This window comes from Gymnogyps californianus, chromosome Z (genome assembly GCF_018139145.2).
Source record: "Gymnogyps californianus isolate 813 chromosome Z, ASM1813914v2, whole genome shotgun sequence".
In the NCBI taxonomy this organism is placed as follows: Eukaryota; Metazoa; Chordata; class Aves; order Accipitriformes; family Cathartidae; genus Gymnogyps; species Gymnogyps californianus.
This window is the reverse complement of record NC_059500.1, coordinates 55,999,318-56,020,086: the sequence shown is the minus strand read 5'-3', so window position 1 is coordinate 56,020,086 and position 20,769 is coordinate 55,999,318. Positions and strand designations below refer to the sequence as shown.

The window sequence follows — 20,769 nt, the reverse complement described above, 5'->3', positions numbered from 1 at the left end:
TCTCTGGACTGGAGGATATGAACAGGTCAAACTAAGGCTTCAGAACAGAACAGGTTCTTTCAGTGCATTGACAACAACTTCCTGACACTGGTGGTTGAGGAGCCAGCAAGAAGGTGCGTGGCTGTCCTGATACTTACAATACCAGAAGAAATGTGTGGGCATGTGAAGGCCTTCGCTGCAGCGATCATGAGATGGTGGAGTTCAGGATCTTGAAAGGAGGGAGAAGGGCAAAAAGTAGGACCAAAGTTAGCAGAGCAGACTTTAATCTCTTCAAAGGTCTGCTTGGAAGAACCCCATGGGTTATGGCCCTGGAGAGAAGACGAGTCCAGGACAGCTGTTTGATATTGAAGGATCACCTCCTTCAAGCTCAGGAATGATTCATCCTGACATGCAGAAATCAAACAAAGGCAGCAGGAGGCCTGCATGGATGACCAGGGGGCTCCTGACTAAACTCAGATATGAACAGGAAGTGTATGACAAGTGGAAGCAGGGACAGGTGACCCAGGAGGAATATCGAGACACTGTCCAATCATGCAAGGATGAGATTAGGAAAGCCAACAGCCACCTGGAGTTGAATCTGGTGAGGAGTGTGAAGGGGAACAAGAAAAGTTTCTACAGGTACATTAGGTGAAAGAGGACATGGAAAAGGCTGAGGTGCTCAATGCTTTCTTTCCCTCCATTTTACTGGTAAAACCAGCCTTCAGGCATCCCAGGCCCTTGAGACCAGAGGAGAAGTCTGGAGAAAGGAAGACTTACCCTGAGTGGAGCAGGATCAGGTTAGGAAGCAGTTAAACAAACTGGACATACACAAGTCCATGGGATGACTTGGGATGCATGCACAGTGCTGAAGAAGTTGGGCCATGCCATTGCAAGGCCACCCTCCGTTATCTTTGATTGTGGTGACTAGGAGAGGTTCCTGAGGACTGGAAGAGAGCAAATGTCACTCCTGTCTTTAAGAGAAGAAGGAGGATCTGGGGAGTTACAGGCTGGTCAGCCTCATCTCAGTCCCTGGAGAGGTGATGGAGTAACTAATCCTGGAAACCCTTGCCAAACCCATGAAGGACAAGAAGGTGACTGGGAGTAGTCAGCATGGATCTATGAAGGGGAAATGATGCTTAACCAACTTGATGATGTTCTACAATGAGATGACTGGCTCGGTGGATGAGAGGAGAGCAGTGCATGTTGTTTGCCTCGACTTTAGTAAGGCTTTTGACACCATCTCCCATAACATCCTCATAGACAAGCTGACAAAATAGGGTTTAGATAAGTGGACAGTGAGGTGGGTTGAAAAGTGGCTGAACAGCCAAGCCCACAGGCTTGTGATCACTGCCACAAAGTCCAGCTGGAGGCCAGTCACCAGCAGTGTGCCCCAGGGGTCAATATTGGAGCCAATACTGCTTAACATCATCTTTAACGATCTGATGATGGGGCAGAGTGCACCCTCAGCAGTTTTGCAGATGATACAACACTGCAAGGAGCAGCTGACACACCAGAGGGTTTTGCTGCCATTCAGAGGGACCTGGATGGGCTGGAGAAATGGGCCGACAGGAATCTCATGAAGTTCAGCAAAGGGAAGTGCAAAGTCCTGCCCTTGGGGAGGAATAAACCCAGGCACCAACACATGCTGGGGCCAGTGGGCTGGAAAGCAGCTCCACAGAGAAGGACCTGGGGGTCACACGCTGGACAACAAGTTGTCCACTCGCCAGCAACTCACCTGCACAGCAAAGATGGCCAATGGCATCCTGGGCTGCATTAGGAAAAGCATTACCAGCAGGTGAAGAGAGGTGATCCTTCCCCTCTGCTCAGCACTACTGAGATGCATCTGGAGTGCTGGGTCCAGGTCTGGGCTCCCCAGTACAAAAGAGACATGGACATACTGGAGTACCTCCAGCAAAGGGCCACAGAGACCAAGGGACTGGAGCATTTGTCATATGACGAGAAGCTGAGAGAGCTGGGAGTGTTTAGCTTGGAGAAGAGAAGGCTTGGGAGGGATCTTATTAATTTCTATAAATACCTGATGCGAGAGAAGGAAGAAGATGGAGCCGGGCTCTTCTCAGTGATGCCCAGTGACAGGACAAGAGGCAATGGGCACAAACTGAAACACATGAAATTCCATCTGAACACTCAAGAAAGTTGTTTTTTTTTTTTTACTATGGGAGTGGTCAAACACTTGAACAGTTTGCCCAGAGAGGTTTTGGAGTCTCCACCCTTGGAGATAATCAAAACCCGACTTGGTATGGTCCCGGGCAATCTCCTCTACCTGACCCTGCTCTGAGCTGGTGGATGGACTAAGTGATTCTAGTCCCAATGGACTAGATGGTCCCTTCCAACCTCAAGGATTCTGTGATCCCGTGGTTCAGGCGAGTACTGCTGCCTTCCAAATTGTCTCTGAACACAATGTGTTTCTCCTCCTGCCACTAACTCTCTTACAGAAGGGCACTTCTCCCAAGGAAAATGTAATAACTATTTAGCTGTGCTGGCAGGTGAATTTGCTGGTATTTTATGACTGGGCTCAAACCACTTGATGCTGAAGAGCAGATGCTTGAAACCTGTGTGGTAAAAAGCCACAACCATGCTCCCCAATGAGACTAAGCCAAACATTTTGTTGCTTCTAGTCACATTGGCACTACACTCTTCTACCGTTTTCAGTAATTCGGTCTCAGCCATTGTGTTTTTGTAAACTGTTAAAGTAAGTTATGTCAGAATCACCAATTCATACTGCTCCAAATTTGCCCTTATTTCCCTCTAGTGTAGACTACTACTTATCTTAGATCATGAGAGCAGTTACTACAATACACTGTCATGAAACAGATGAAATAATAGACAGTTTTCTTTAATACTGAACATTATTAAATCATTCTTAAATTATGTTCCCTTCCCGCCTTTAATTCCTTTTTCTCTCTTTCCCTCTCTCAAATCCATTGTCGTGCTTTTAGTATTCTTTTATCACATCTCTTTCCAGCTGAATCCAGCAATTTGTCCTCTCCTAATCCTCTCCGCCACCTGCTGCCTCCTTCTCTGTTCCTGGGACCCACCAAGCCCTGTCTTGGTCAGCCCTCTGCTAATGTAACTTGAAATTGTTCTCTCTCTCACTGGTCTCTCTGAATTCCTCTTTCCCCTTTTTCTCCAGCATGCTGGGAGTATATTTTGTATGGCTAGGTACAGAAAAATCTGAGGTTTTGGGAAACAGAATTACTGTCCAAGTAAATGTTGGTGCAATCACAGCTGAAAAACATGGGAATTTTACAATTTCCAGACTTGATAAAACTGCTTATCCAACAATAGCCACAGAAGGGTCTGGGTCTCTGTCATAGCGCTTAGACACTGTGATAAGACAAACAGTATTAATAATAGCTTTTCCTCTGCTAGATGTATGGTCTGTTTTTAGAAGCCTTGCATCTTGGTATAAGTTCATGTATGTTGCTCTTTCCAAGTATTCACCTCTCATGTTAATAAGTAAAAGACCTCAGTAAATGCAGCACACTTTATGAGATTATGGCTACAGTCCTTCCCCAAACACCTCATATACACTGTACTTCAGCCTTACCAAGTTTTATTCATCTTCTTGCAGAGACAAGCAATTAACTGCTGGAAAATACCAGTTACATTTTATCAATATCACCAGTCATCATAAAAAAGGGATGGTGAGTGGGTTTGGGGTTAGGCTAGTTCTGGAAGTCTGCTGTTTGACAGCTATTCAAAACCACACACAAACAGCCCTTTTCTCCATTTCAGTACAGACGCACAACTATTGTTTCTGAAGCCCAGGACGAAGTCAGTACTGAGATTTTTAAATATATCCTTTGTTCACAAAGACTGCCTTCATGAAAGCAGACTGCCATCTATGCAGCTAGTGCTCTAGTGACCTTCTGATAAAAGCACAAGTATGCTTCTTCACAGTCCTGATTTTTTCCTCATGAATCTTCCCACCACATCTTGAAAGGCACCTGGCTTCAGTACATCTCACTTTTCAAAGTGCAAGTCCCAGTCCCAGAAGCTCGGCAAATGGGATACTTGGTACTATAACTAGCTGGTTCACCATGTGATCAAAAATTATTTCATTGTCAGAGAACGTGTAAGAAATTTTAGAAGTTCTTGGACTGCCTTTCAGAATGTTCTTTCATGCAGTCCAGTAATTTGAACGGAGTGTCATAATCCAGAGTATGTCTATGCTTGACCATGTGTGATCCACTAGTTAGAAGCTTACTACCCTGCACCTAGAGGATTTTGATCTGTAAGAAAAATGACAGATTAGATAAACAAGGTTTCTGTAAAGATGAATATTCTCACATTCAAAAGTAGATGTCCAAACTGTGGGAGAATGCCATGGTTGTCTCCAAAAAAAATCTTTATAAAAAGAACTAAAGCACTAAAATCTCTTTTAGTTTATGGGAATACTTAATGGTAAGGTGGAATACTATGTGAGAACATTAGTACCTCATTTGTTTAGAGTCAATTAAGTAGATAATGTAATTGTATTAAAGGCAGTTTTATTAGAATGCTTGAAAGTGCAGTGTGTCTTGTCCACAATTACGTATTAAGACAGAAATACAGCATTACTCTTTATTGTGTACTAAGTGCCATAGCAATTTTTTGACAGAAGTGTTGAAAGAAATCAAAACAATTTCCTTTGCTGCAACATTATATAAATTGCACTAAAATTTGACAACCACAATGAATTGAAACACACTGCAAAGAGGCAAGTTGCACAAAGCCACCTTGACAAATGATACAAGTGACCACACTGTTCCCAAGGAAGCAAAGCTTTCAAACAAGCCACATGCATAAAGTGTTTGTGTTCTTCTTCAGAGCACAGTACTGTAGCTAGAACTGCAGTATCATTTCACAAGCAGAAAAATGCTGATGTCCATATCCCCAATATCCTTCTCAGATCTATGTCGGGACATGTCTTCTCCCTTTGCACTCCCTAAATTTTTATTCCATGATCCACTGTTACAAAAAATCTAACAGAAACTGCATCCAGCTGGTGAATCAGACAAGTATTTCTATTTAATTCATTAGTGTTTGTTTTAATTTCCTCTTCACTACACGCTTCACTTACCACTTCATGGTAAGTGGAGCATGAGTATTCCAAAGACTTAAAAAACTTCCAAAATAACTCCTTCATGAAAAATTGCTGAACTTGCAGTGATTACCTTTCAAACACAGTAAGCACCAATATCGTCTCCTGACATGAGGAATATTGCAAAAGACAGCCAGATTCCACACCCGACATATTGCTGGAAGGACGCAATCAGCTTCTATAGCACAAATGCCTCCCTTTGGAGGGGAAAAAAAAAAAAAGAGTCAAAAAATCAGGAAAATCTAAAGGCACAAGTCACATTGATATGCTTTAAAAGCAGGGGTAAAAAAAATATGGGATAACCCCTTCTTTGGGAGCATGTGCAATTGTGTATACAACACTGCTGCCAGCGTGCATCTGTGAGCAATGGGAGAGACAGGAGAGGAGGAGTGGTCAGGTGAGGAAACACACCCTTTGCAAGCCCTTATGCCTCAGACATGCTCTGTACACCTCTTCGTAAACCAACAAGAAGGTCACAAGGATCCCAAACAATATTCACCAGGCATGTCTTTGCTTTGCAACGCCTCCCCCTCTCTCCCTAACTGAAATTTCCCCAACCTTTATCACAGCATTCAAAAACAAGCAGTTTTCCTTTTCTGTCACATTGCTGACAACATTTGAAGGTTAAGGCCTCTTTCTTTGGTTATATTGTTATCTGAAATTAAGATATTGCAGGTAAAACAAAGAAGTCAATATACTATTGTATTTGGAGATCAATGCAAATGAATATGCTCAATATTATATTGAATTTTTACTCCCACCCTAACTCTATCCCCAAGAAAACTTTTTAAATCATACAAGGCACAAATGGCTAACATGTTTTAGCAAGGTCCTGTCTCTTCCTTGCTGTTCCTCTTTTGGCCCTGGTTTAACAATCTTCTGTGACTTCAGGTGATGACAGTGGGTCCCTTTCGCCCTGTCCTCTCATGAATCTGAGATATTTTCAGTGCGATTGCTATAAGGGGACTCAGCACAGCCTAAAGAGGAAGAAATACATTGAATTACATAAAGCAGAAATATCAACAGACATATTTATAAATCCCCCTTTTAACTGTAGTATTATATAATAATAGTAAATCATTTAATAATAAACACTGACACAGTTACAGTGTCTACACTGTCATACTTGATATAATGAAGTATCATGCTGAGCATATGTTTCGTGAAGTGTTACACTGAGTATATCTAAGCTATGCAGAAAAGAGAAACCAGTAAATACACTATACTGATAACATCTCTATGTAACAGGCATTGTGGAGCTCTTGTGAAATCTGCTGTACAAAACAACCTAGAAATCACAAAAGTAGAATTATTTCTATTCTGATGAGTGGAAGCCATGTAGATGAGATTTTCTTCCTATACACACTTAAGCTGTGAAGTTTAGGGTCAGAAGCTACTGTAACAATTACCTTAACAGAAATCACAACAGTGTGTTTTGAGTAATACCACCTGTAATTGTATTAAATAGGATAAATTCCAACAAAAGCAGCATGACCTCTCAAGGTTTTGGCTACAGACCTTATTAAATGGCCATATGCACGAAACTGCCCAGATGTGTGAGTGCAGACAACAACTATGATAGTGCCATATGAAAACCAAGTAAAATACACCTTTTCAAAGGGCAACGGAATCTTCTCTCAGTTAATTAAATGATACGCAAAGATAAACTGGCAGAGCTGAGTTTTGTGTGAAAACCTTCTTTTCAGAGAATCATACATTTGATTACCAAACTTAAGGTAATTTTCTGACCCTCAAAGATTTCCCCCTGCTGCCTCTTTCAAATAAACTACATTCTGGCTTTAAACTTGTCAGTTTTAAAAATCAAATCCAACAAAACAGTAATTCTAGAGAGCTTAAATTTACAGATATCTTTTTTATAAGCTTAATATAATCAATATTTTGAATCTGTTTCAGCCACCTAACAGTTTCTGACAGTATGAGGTGTTTGCTTTATTTATACAAATGGTCAGATGGTTAAATCAAAAGAGTGAGAAGACAAACTAACTGTGCAAGCAGAGGCATGGAATAACACCATAACATCATGAATGCCATTGGTGTCAAGTGAGTTTATGATCAAACTTTGTTATGCACAAGTGTGAGCAGTCTGACATATTATTGTTCAAAAAGCTCCCTATTTGTAGATACTATCTACTGAATAATCACTGAAGCAGAATACAAGTCCACTAAAGTCAAACATGCTTAGAGAAGATTAATATAGGGAGCACAAATTCACATCTGTCGGCAAATGCTGCAAAAGTAAATATTAAAATGTGACAATTTATAAGGTCTGGACCATGTCATTCCTCCCCTCCAGCAACATGGATTAAGGAGAACTGAGTGCCCTCTATTACTCCCCTAAGAAACTTCCTTATTTCATCTAGAAACACAGGAAAATTTAAAAAGCAATCCTACTGCCCAGCTTTACTTGACCCTGCTTTCTTAAGCAACAAATGCACTCTGAAGAAAAAAACAAAACCAAATAAAACTCTACACAATGCATTGAACAAAACACAAAATCAAATGAGTTTGTGACACACATTTACATAAACAATTTAGCTGCTGCTCTTTTGCCAAGTCGTTCCAATTACTACTAAATATTCTGCTTGTTACAATCACGCTTCTCAACAGAGAAAGTCCTATTTTAGTTCTGTCCTCTCACACTTCAATTCAACTAATCTTTCTTCATCCTGCAGTTGTAAAAAAACCAGAAGTGCATGCATTCTCTTCAGAATGGCAAGAGCTAGGCAGAATAAGAAGGAACTAGAGCTGTATATGCCTTTTAAATACTCCTTTATCTCTGCAATGAATAGTTTACATTTCAGCTGCAAAAGATAAATCCCAGCCAGCAATCATTTATAGTTAATATGACTCTAGAAAGACTTCTATATCTTAAAGAGATCTTGATTTAAAAATATTTTTCAAATGGTTCTTTCTACTTAAGAAATTGTAAAACTTTACTATTGACACGTCAACTCAAAATGGTAATTGCAATCACTCTGTACGTTAATAACGTATTTATCTCTTGGAAACCGTTTGGGAGATATGGCACGTTATCCTTTAGATAAAATTTAAGAACTGAAAATGAACAGAACTGACTTAAATCAGAATTTTGCTTTAGTAATAACAGATAAAAGTTACACTTCTAAAAATATAACTGGTAGGAATGATTATCCATACCAGGAAATATATCAAACAAGCAGTTATCTAACATAAGGCAAATAAAGATCAAAATCCCTTTGCTTGGGAATAATCTGTACCAGAGCTGTCAGAGGTGTATCATTCCTGCTTGGCTCATGCAGCATTTTTTCTGTCTGCGATCTTGCAAGAAAATTCCATACAACTCCCTTTCTTCTAGTCAAGTTCTCAGATAACATTTGCCCCATGATGCATCCAGTTTATCAAAGGCTCAGGCAAGGCTGAAATGTACCTGCTTGCACATTAAAAGCTCAGCATGTGTCTGGAGTTTGGCTTTAGAAAATATTTTTCTCAGAATAGGTGGACAAATGCCACCTATATATCAAGAAACACCATGTGAAAACCTACTATGTGTAGCACTTATGCTAAAACTTGCCAACTTTCATCAAAATTCATGCAGTTCTGATGCAAAATCATCCATCCAGACTTTGCCTGGAAAGCTCATGAATCTTTTCTCTTCAGTCTCTCCCCTAGCCTGCACTGAATTTCAGTCTTGTTAGGAAAACCAAATGTAGGTGAGTTTTACACAGTCTAGGCATGGACATTTTCCATAGGTCTCAAATTCACTTTTCCCAGTCCAATTTAAGTCTCAAAAACAAGTTGCTCCATCAGTCTCATCAGTGAAAAGAACTCTGCAGAATTTATCTGGGAAAAATAAAACAAAAAAAAGCTCAGAGAATGGTAATACCCTCAAATAGGATCCAAACACTTTAGTGAACACCAGGTAACTACAACTCTCTTTTACAGTTCTCAAACTTTTGCTCTGTCTTCTCTTACTATACTGATCTGCATTTTGCATTCAGCATCATGTCCACCAGTGTTATTTTGGGCGCTCTCAGCTTTACATATACCCAAGTGAATGTACAGGGTGGAACACTAGGAACACAGGGTCAATTATGTGTATGTATGTCAGTATTTGTAAAACATTAAACACTAAACCATTTGCTCCCTGTATTCTGGGATCACAGGGAGAGGTAATGGAAGGCCATCCAAATTAGCCAGTCTTAAAAGAATGTCCTACTGAGGACAAAGATCCAGCATCAATCGGCTAAACCTTGTGTGACTGTTACACAGGGATTTAGGCACCTGAATTACTAATAATCAAAACGACACTTCGGACAGTAATTATTTCAGAACAAATGTTCAGACCTCGTGACAGATTTCTAAACAGAGCTGGCATAGTACTACATGTTCCAGAAGAATTCACTTCTCTGGAACAATTGTTAATGCCTCAAAATTAAAGAGAGAGAAACAAGTGGGTTAGTACAGCATGAAGTCATCAAAGAAGGGCTATAGTTTAACTTTTGGAGGTCTGTAAAGATAGAAGATGTACCAAGTGTCTTCCATCTCTGCATCTTCCCTCTCTAAAAACTGCTGTCAAACCCCAAATTCTACCTCTTCAGCTGCTTGTCAGTCAGATTTAGTATCAATTAAAGTAGGTTTCCACTTTGTAAAGGTAGCCTTGACAAAAACATGCTTGCAGAATGCTTTGAAGTCACCAAAAGTTGTAATTGCTAGGTGGTGTTATTATTATTGTATAAATTATGTTAAGCCTTGATGTTTCAGGCATGGGCTAGAAATCCTTTTCTCTCCTAACACTGATATTAATTCTCAGTCCTTCTCTTTTTGTAATTTAAACATTACACGGAAGGTTGCTCAGAGAGGTCAGGGTAACTGAGACAGCTCTAAGTCCTGGAACAAGAACACAGAAGAATTGAGAAATAACTCCTTCCTTTTTTACCTCTTCCTACTCCCACGTCATTTTCCCTCACTTGATGTGACTGCTTAAAGCTGCTGCTAGCCCTTTGTAACATGGGCAACGGAATCACTATCACATGAACTAAGGGAAAGAAAAAGGAAGGCAGAAAAGAGGGGCAAATCCCCCAAAACATGTTTTGATGGTCTTACCTATTAGAAGGAGCTTTTCCTTTGGCTGTAATGCACTTTAAAAGTCAAACCAATACACTTACAAAGCAACACTAAAGTGATGGAAGAGACACAAAGAATGGACTGAAACAACTACAAAGTGAGCTCAGCACTAAGATGACAGAGTCTGGCACCACAGCTGTACCTCCTGCAGGGCTTCTGCCATAGGGCTCAACACATAGCTCAGCTCAGCTCAGCATGCCTGCTTGGGTCTTGCATTCCAAAAAACAGAAGTCTTTGGAAAGGTTTATGCTACAGCCACCCATCCTAGAAGATCTAAGCAATGTGGATAGCCTGGTTCATCGTGGAACAAACTGGACTGGCTCTGTATCATCACAGCACTGGTGGTGTTCACTTTATTACCATGAAGGAGCACACTTGCTGTGGGAAAAAGAGAACTGACCTCTTTACTCTTGTGCATGGTCTGCCTGCTAACTCACATAAAATTACAATAAAGGTCAGGAGGCCAGCTGTTCTGCCCCCAGCAATAGAGGAGGGCAGGCATGAGCGGTGAAAAAGACGGGAGGAAAATGTAGACTGAGTGGTGCACAGAAACATCTACATTTGCAACAGATTAGTTCTTTTCTAGTATATCCAAAGAGCTTTGAGTGAAGATTAGGTTTAATGAACTCCTTTCCTTGATGCATGAAATACTTTATAATTACTGCCACATGAAGTATTTTTCCTATGTTCCAGCTGATTTAAAATTTGTTCACTGTATGGCTTTGGGCAGAATCAGAAGCTAAATTACCTGAATAGCACAAACATGCTGTGTTAGCTAAGAGTGTGATCAAACAGATGGAAATCCCACGTCCCCTCAAAGAAAATCTTATGCATTTTAATAGTAAAGGCAAAACTTTATATGATTTCTCTGGACTGTACTGTATGTTTTAATAGCCAACCAGAGCCATGCTAAAAGACCCAATGCTTTGAAAGTAAACGAAGAGGCAATAATTCTCTAGCAAACTGCACTTGTGCTTAGGGTTGTAAGAGTGTCTTGACAGCACCATATAGAAACCTTTAATTTTATCCCTATTAAGTGATATTAGACACAAGGACTTCTGGGTTATTGACTTCGGTTCCCTGCTGATGGACAAACTCACACCATAAACAATTGCTTTATATAATTACTATATATACAACCATATATCATCATAATCCTTTCATATACCAACCAAGGTCCACCTGAAAATCAGTTTGTTTTTTCTTCTGCTACTTGCCATTCAAAAATTGTTTCAGAAAATCAGTCTTTCATGATCAAGACACTTTTTAGCCCAATGATTTTTCTTTTAATTGGCATGCCTTTTTGGACAAAAACACAAAGAAACAACTCCTGGCCCAAAATCTTTGCTTGGCTACAGCTAATCTAATGATGTTGTAGCTAAACTAGCACATAGTTCACTAGTCTTTGGCAAAAGTAATTGCAGCATTTGTCATTCCCTGCATCCCGTTTAAAGAGTACCTGATATAGACTGCACAGGTCTATGACAACACCTATTTATTGCTGTTGCTATTCATATAATGAATAATAACATACTGTAAACAGAGCTAGTTAGTCCCTATTCAGAACAATCCCGATTACTCACTACACAATTCCCAGGGCACTTATCCTGCAACAGCAGCACAACTATGTTGTTGAAGGACACATTGGATTTACAAATAAAACAATTCAAAACAGCTCTGTGTAACAAGTCATTTCTTTCTTGGTCTTCGTCTATGAAACTTCCTGTTTGAATCTTATCCAAGTTTGATAATATATCCAGGTGGCTAGACAAAGGACAAGAAGATATTAACCATGTGTCAGGATCTGCAAACAACGAATAATGAGTTGATCTATAAAATGAGGCTATAAATGAGCCTAAAGGTCAATAAACTCTTATTTTAGTACTTCATGCCCATTGAACATATCTCTAGATTTTCCATCTGTGTTAAATTTAGCACAGCTAATAACTCTATTAACTTTAGAAAAAGATACATGCCAACGCATAAAGGTCCAAGACTTCAGACAGAAGTCTGTCATTTGTTATAATGAAATGAACTTCCTGAAATTGCTAGTTGGATGCCTATTATTTGACTGGTTAAAACCAAAGAAATCGTCTTTTTAAGGAAAACTTCCACGTCAGCTGGAAAGCAATTTTCTCAGGAATGCACAGTGACGAGGGGCATCACCAGTGACAAAAAGCACCAACAGAGTGGTCTTCCATTCTAAGGGGAACATTCCAGTTTTAGAAAAGCATTGGGCATTGTTTTCAAGACTTTGTTTTAGAACTAGATTGCATCACCATTATAAATTATGTAATTTTAAAATGCTTACATTGAATTGTTTTTAATATACTTTGCACAGAGTATGATGGTCATTTTTCTTTATTGCTCCTAATTTTCACTCCTGTTGATACTGGCTTATACAAAGAACTGAACTACTCACAGAAAAAAAGTAGCCACTCCTTATCTCCCAGGTGACCATGAAGCTGCTTCCGCCAATTTCCTTCAACAGATCATTCAACAGCCAGAAGCCACCGCTATTCACATTTATCTATGATCTCGGACTTCTAATTATTGGCATATTTTACTACTTTCCCTTGGACTCTTATGTTGTTGATCAGGCAGTTGTCTGTGCTTAATTTATTCTAGGTATAAAGTATTACCAATTAATTGTATGATGAAAGACACTACTAAAATAAGATTTGGGTGACCCTTACATTCATTAATAGCTACTGTTTGGCCTACATATAAATTGGAACAAAAGGTCCTTACGAGCCTGTCTGGTTACAAGAATGCTCTTATGGAAGCTCTAATGTTTCTGAAGGAAAATAGACACTTAAAGGCAGTAAGGCCTGAATATCAGCTCTTCCTGTAAGACTCATGCAGTTACACAGTACTGAAGCACAAGAAAGTACGAGGAGAGCTTCACTTGAGCACCACTCACTTGAATGGCTCCCTGGGGACAAAATCAAAAGGCACAGCTTTGAGCAGCCCCAATAGTGCTTCAAAGTATGTCAGGCTTTCTGTTGGGTATCAAACCAAAGTAGGGCCTATAGCTAGCATGCTCACAGTAGTTGAACCTGGATGATATTGAGCATTGTTACAGATCTTTGTCCAAATTTTATTCTGGACAAGGCTTCATCATAGAACAGTCCAGGTGGGAAGGGACTTCAAAAGATTGTCTGGTCCAGCCTTTTGTGGAAAAGGAGTTATGGTCATCCACAGAAGTACAGCACCTCTAATGTGAATGATTAATTCTGTCTACCTCAAGCAAACAGTTGTTTTTAAAAGAAATGTACCTGTATATATTGTCTTTACAATATGTCTCAGTTAACACTTAACTCAGAAAGTGCCATAATGTCATACTGGTGTTTCAGGACAATATGCATGTCTCAGCATGCATATTGGAAGGTGTGGTTTAGATTTCTGCTTATCTGTGGAAGATTCACCATCAGCAGTTATACTGTCAAAGAGAACAGAAGCAAACTAGAAAAACTTGAAAACTGCTGAAAAGTTGGTTGATGAATTTTGCAAAAGGCTTTGTCCGAAAGGAAAGGGAAAAAAAAAGGATGCTGATATGAGGCAAACTCAAGCTAGTTACCACAATGATTCCACAAAATGGCACTGTAACTTCCAATATAAATGAGTTGTCTATCAAGACAGAGAGATTTATTTCTTGTGAAAAAGAGCCAAAAAGATGTCTCAAGGTATTTTTGCCTTTCATTTCAGGTATTGACTGGAATTGTCACCAGGCAAAAACATGGAGCAATGCAAAGCATTCATCTTCCACTTGTCTATGTAAACAACGAAAAGAAGGTACTGGAAGGACATGGTCCAATAAGGAGAAGCAACCAAGTATGTACTTAAGCAGCCAATCATCAAATAATTTTATGTCTTGGTTTATGATATAAAAAGTATGGAAGGGAGTTTTTCATGATCAGCTGTTCCAGGCAGAGTGCAATGATACAGAAGCGACAGGTAGTCATCTACCCAATTACAAAGATCAACGACACTTAAAGAAAAATAAGCATTTATCCCAAATGTAACAATATCCTTAAATACTATATATAAGGTATATACTTTACATACTTCTTTACGTTGGAGCTCTTTGAATAAACTGGTCACTTACGAATATGTTGACTATGCCTCTATTACTGAAAGCAAGTAGGAAACAAAGTACTTAAAACTTCAAATCTGTCACAGCTCTTCTAGAGGTACACGTGTCAGCATGAATCTCAAAGCAAACTAAACAATAAAGGCATTACAATATCAGGAAAAGTATGCCACCCCTCCCCAGCAATGCTGTTTTCTGAAGAAAGTGTTTGCTATTCACTCTCTTCCACATATTCCACTGAAGATTATCAAATGTTCTGAGAAATTTTGAGTTATTTTTGTACTAACATGAGGATCTCCTGAAACCAAATTTATGTACTCCCTTGAAATCCACCATCTGCCTGTGGGATACAATCTATGGCCTTGCAGGTCCCAATGCCCTCATGTTGTTGGCAATGTATCCAGCCAGGGCAAGGAAAGAGGAGCAGTGGGAACTGTGCAATACTATACAATGAGAAATCAGAGAAAGAATTTATTGCGTTAATCAAGATGAAACTGCTATTTGTCCCAGACTTTGTGCACATGGCAAGAGATGAGGAGAGTGTTTACAGTACTATGTATTTCCCGAGGCAGTCTGGATGTTAAAAGGTCTGTCTGCACTGCATGAATGCAGGAAAGTCCCTGCAACAAGTTTCAAGGCAATGACGTTTATACCCCTGGGATTATCTGTTCACTAGTGAATATCCTGGATAAACAGCCAAAAGTGTAACAATCTGACAGGCTCTGGTACATGTACAGAAAAAAACCTTCCAGCCTTTTTTCTGTCCCTAGGAATAACAGACCCTTTTGGTGTCTAGAATAGAAGACCAGACTCTGAAAGCCCCGAGGGCAGTGATAAGCCCTACTGGCCCTGCCCAGTCTCCCCTGGGGACTCCCCCCTGCACCCTGCCCATGGGCTCACATGGCCCATTTCAGCCTGCCCCAGGGGTGTTAGCCCCTGCCTGAGCTATGCCGTATGAGTGCGTGTCTCCGGACTCACCTCTGGCTCTGCTGCCTGGGTGGACCTTAGACCTGAGCTATAGGTAGCTTCTCTCCCTGAAGGACCCCTTGGATGTACATTGTAGCTCGTCTCCAGTTCTGACTTTGGCGCTGTCTCCTGGATGGACCCACACTGTTGCCTTGTCTCCAGCCCTGTCTCTGGTCCCATCTTCTGCTGCTCCAGATGGACCCTGAACCTGACCCATCACTTGCCTTATCTGGGATGGTCGATGGAGCTTGTTACCAGAGCCTTGCTCTGCCCGCTCCACTTGCCTACTGTGGGACTGTCCCCTGGACAATGAGGGCACTGCCTGTGCTGTAGCTGCTCTGGGTGCCTGGCTCCTATCACCTTGTGCAGCTGCCCCATTCTTGCTGCTCCCTGGACACAGTCTGTGTTGCTGGTGAGGTCACTAGACCCTTGCAGTGGACTTTATGCACCTCTCTCAAGCAAATCCATGCAGAACGGAGATGAAATGTAACAGTAGGGCAGCACATGCCTCATTTTCTGAGGATAATCTCTGCACCCTCAATCTAGTCTCTTCACAAGTGGAAAATTCACTAAGAACATTTGCTATTGTCCACTCATTTGAAAAAACAAGTGTTAAATACTGGGCATTGATTGTAGGTTACTTTTGGAGACACACAAGCCTGAACTCTGCTAGCATGTCACTTCTCTCATATTGCATACCTTGCAACAAGTGAAGTAGAACAATCCGTTGACGCAAAAAGGATTCCATTTTAAAAGGCACATTCACATTTGTAATTAAATAGTCAAAAGTTTAGCTAGATGAATGCTGCAAGTATATGCTCTATCGTTTTCTAGTATTTTTTGTTGGGATTCGTTACACAGGAAAGATGTTCAGATCACACTTTTTGTGTCACATATCACAAGGCTACTGTAAGTCCACTGCAAACCTCTAAAATGAACTCTTAGTCTGTCTCTTACCATGACTTATTTTCATTTCATCTATGCCTTGCCTACATAGCACCAAGAATCATATTTAAAATGGTCAGCTTAATTGCAACTGATAAAAAATTTGTGCTGTGACAAAATTTGACATAGCTGTGGTGCATTGACCGTGGCTGGATGCCAGGTGCCCACCAAGCCGCTCTATCACTCCCCCTCCATTCTTCACTGACCTTGGTGTCTGCATAGTTGTTTCTCCCGCATATTCTCACTCCTCCCTCCCTGCTGCTGTTGCACAGTGTTTCTTACCCTTCTTAAATATGTCATCACAGAGGGGCTACCCACATTGCTGATCGGCTCAGCTTTGACCAGTGGTAGGTCCATCTAGGAGCCAGCTGGAACTGGCTCCATTCAACATGGGGGCAGCTTCTGGTGTCTTCTCACAGAAGCCACCCTGCAAACCCCTGCTACCAAAACCTTGCCATGCAAACCCAATACAGTGCAAGTGCGAATGGGATTGTAGCAGTGTTCTTCCTTGGTCAAAATATATTTATGAACCTGCTAGCTGGCTAAATCTGGATGCACAGAAAAACAACAAAATTGCTAAAAAATGGTCCTTTACTCTGATGAAGGCTTAACATTTTAAGTATTCTACCCAAGGAGTTACTGAGGATGCAAACTGTTACTTTAAGAAAAAGCAAATAAAATTAATAGATCACATCTGCAGGAATGAAGTCTGCAACATTTCTGGAAAAACTGAAGCACTTTTCATGACTGATAGACAATTGTTTAATAGCATAAGAAGAAGCTCGCTAAGTTTATGGTGGGAATCTCATGAAAAAACAATGTCAGACATTTACCTAGGGCTCAAATGCATTTGACAGCTTTTATGTTTTGGGAAATTTGCATTTGTATTCCAGTCATGAATACATAACTACATGGGACTTCAAACTACAGGGTTTTGATTTATGACAAGCCAAATGCTTATCCTCTCTTCCATGAAACATCCTTAGTCCTCTCTTGTTGTATATCACACATGCTTAACTGGGAAAAATCTGAGAGTTTGAAATGTGATTTATATTATGAATTGTTTTAGGCGTCTGCTGGACTATACTGCAACTTGCTCTCAATGCTCACTCTTCTTAGGAAAGAGTCTGGTTATGATATGAGATAATTCTCAGACAGCTGCAAGTCTTTCCCTTACAAGGAATCCCTACATTGTTTACACTCTGGCATCCGTATTTCCTAACTGTACTCTCATCGTGAGGAATCCCTGGGATGCCGTAACTAAGTGATCCCCAGATAACCGGCTTGAAAAATAATTATCTTTTTTTTAATACTGTTCTATAACTCAGATTACAACACTTGCAATAAAATGAGTGAAAAATTAAAACTAGCATGGCTTCTCTTAACAGACTAAAAGTCATTGCCCAGCATTTATCACCAGGTATCTCAGCCCTTGACATTCCTGTTGTGTTAGATATTACACAAACATATATTAAAACTGCTAGTCCTGCCTCAAAACATGTACAGTCACGTGATTAGGAAAATCATCCACAGGGGTCAAAGTGCTGAGTGTTCCTTCTGATAAAAGATGAGAACCTGTAGCCATTGCTATTACAGAGGAAGTGCATTACTTACCGACTTATTACAATGTTATTTCATTACCTGTGGTTCCTTATTGTGTTGGCTAGGATCCTTTTCATAACTTTCTGCATAGATCCGGAGAGTAGCTCTCACATGGCTAGAAGCACTCATTCTGAATATGAGCCTGGAAGCATCTGAAAAAATAATCCGCAGCCCCTATGGGAGAAGAAGGAGCAGCATATATGTAAGGTGGCATGCAAATCACCAAATGTACCTTTGCAAATCACAGTTCACTGCTTTAAAATAAAAAGTGAAAGGAGGAGTCATTTGGATGCAATTCTTCTTTCCCTGTAACTTTGGACAACTCACTTATTACTCTTTTTCCCCCGTCCAAAGACTAGAAATGATCTTGTGTATTCCCTCCCACTTCTCATAACAAGGACTCTCTTACTGCTGTTTTTATTTTCTTCAGCTGATTTGTCCTTGTTCTGTGTGGCAGACCACAAAATCAATGGCCTGAGAAATAGTCATAAGATCAGCAAGGATCAGTGGCCTAAGAAATAGCTACAGGATCCCAAGATCAAAAAACAGTTGTCAATAATGAATACAAAAGACAGGATCAGTTGCTACACCTCATAGACCATGCATCAATATCTGATTACAAGAATTTCAACAAGAGTCTGTAGTACAACTTGGGAAACTTAATTTAAGGAAGGTGTTAATTAATTTCAAGTAGACTAATTAATGCACATTAACTGTGTGTAGAATAAAAAGGATTTATTATTAATTAACTGTGAATTTGCTCTTTGCTCCCATCTTCACCTCTTTTTTTCTTTCCTCCTCCCCCCTTTCGTACTGTATATATGAACACATTCTTCTACAGACCACAGACCATATACTTAGATCCATAGCAGACAGACTTTCTGTACGGGAAGGCCATTAAGGCTAAAGGACTAAATTGCAGAGTTAGATAGTTGTAGTGTTTCAATACTCTACCAACTCTGCACGAACATGCAATGTAGTTCCCTTTCTGTAAATGGTACCCTTAGGCTAAGTGCCACCTCTGCTATGCCACTGAACTTTATTTCCCCTTTTAGTCCTGCTGTTGGCAAATGGCTAGTGCATAAACTGAGATCCTTGCTACTTTTGTTTAAGGGGCAGTAAACCATTAAAAAAATGAGAGAAGACAATTAAGAGAGAAGCATTTTATTCTTCCAGTTTTATCAGCAGCTTGAGAAGACACTGATGTTAGCAACACAGTGCTCCAATATTCTAAAGTATAAGTAGAAACCTTTGTTTCCTTAGGTATATGCCAAAACATCTTCAGCACTCTGTAAAGCACTGTTTGGTTGATAATCACAGAATCATAGAATGGTTTGGGTTGGAAGGGTCTTTTAAAGGTCTAGTCCAAGCCCCCTGCAATAAGCAGGGACATCTTCAACTAGATCAGGTTGCTCAGAGCCTCATCCAACCTGACCTTGAACGTTTCCAGGGATGGGGCATCTACCACCTCTCTGGGCAACCTGCTCCAGTGTTTCACCACCCCCATTGTAAAAAATCTCTTCCTTATATCTAGTCTGAACCTACCCTCTTTTAGTTTAAAACCATTACCCCTTGTCCTATCGCAACAGGCCCTGCTAAAAAGTTTGTCCCCATCTTTCTCACAAGCCCGCTTTAAGTGCTGAAAGGCTGCAATAAGGTCTCCCCAGAGCCTTCTCTTCTCCAGGCTGAACAACCTCAACTCTCTCAGCCTTTCCTCATAGGAGAGGTGCTCCATCCCTCTGGTCATTTTTGTGGCCCTCCTCTGGACCCGCTCCAACAGGTCCATGTCTTTCCTGTGTAATGCCCATTAACACTAGAAAATATACAACAGGAAAATAACCCACATGGATAAAGGGTTGGATTAGACGGCCTAAGAGATATCTTCCATCTCTAACTTTGGTGATACCATGAAACTTTTTTTAGCTGCTACCATGGTATTATATATTAATTTTAACATGTATTGGCAACATAAATTTATCTAGTAGTCTCAATATGTACAGCATAAGTGACAAACAGAAATAGTTTACATTTGGAAGATTGAGCTTTAGAGCCTGTTTTTCTAATATTTTCTATTATGCCAACTTTGTAATGAGATGGTTCAATCAATGCCAATGGGAGTTTTGCCATTGATTTCAATGGAATCAAGATTTCATCTTGGATGCCTTGAATTATACAAGCAGTTTGTTACGATCTGATCCTGTGAGCAAGGGGTTGTCTCTTGCTAATTGCTCATTACACTTAACTTTATGACAGTGAAAAGAAAGAAGATAAACTGTAGAGTTTTTCAGTTCTGGGTATAGTTGGTTTCAAATAGTTGTCAAACTCAGGACCAGCAGCTCAAAGTACAGAACATTAATGTCAATCAGCTTTAAGAGAGAAGGAAAGGAGTCTAACGTATCTGCACAAAATGAAAGTGTGAACATCAGAGCATGTGAGTGTCTTCCGCTCCAAAGACTAAACGGGCATTTTGCATGCTCCTGCCAGGCCTAGCAACTCCCACAATGACATGACTAGCAAGGCCACTTGAATACCCTTCCACATATTCCATGTTTATCTGGCAATAATAACAATAACACATTGTTACTTGGTTTAGCACATCTGAAGTCTCAGCACTCATTAAATTATGGTCTTCGGAATAAAAAGGATTTATAAACACTCCCCATAACTCTTCCCATAACTTTATGACACAAAAATGCTCCACGAAACTACAGCATCTGTAGCCAGTTTGATGTTACAGTTAATGGCACTTAGGATGTTTATGCAACGTATATAGACACACAACTAGCATTCAGTCAGTTCACTGTACTATTTCTGAGCTTATTATTTCATTCATTTTGCATTTCTCAGGGACACACAACTGACAGTACTGATTTTTACACATGCATGATGACAGTTAATACTTGTCTGTAAGACTAGGATTCCTGCCATACAGCTGAAAATACTCTGTAAAAGGGAA

The 20,769-nt window shown here is 40.2% G+C and overlaps 1 protein-coding gene across 1 annotated transcript in view; it reads right to left on the bottom strand.

Annotated features, from left to right (window-relative positions):
* Nucleotides 1-4,479: 4,479 nt before the first annotated feature.
* The window catches only part of PGM5 (phosphoglucomutase 5), a 78,682-nt gene continuing 62,392 nt past the window's right edge, over nt 4,480-20,769 (bottom strand). The window contains exons 10-11 of the mRNA XM_050913337.1: nt 17,853-17,987; nt 4,480-6,060 (exon numbers count right to left, since the gene is read on the bottom strand). Coding sequence (XP_050769294.1) covers nt 5,971-6,060; nt 17,853-17,987 — 225 coding nt within the window. The 3' untranslated portion in view covers nt 4,480-5,970. The remainder of the gene's footprint in view (nt 6,061-17,852; nt 17,988-20,769) is intronic.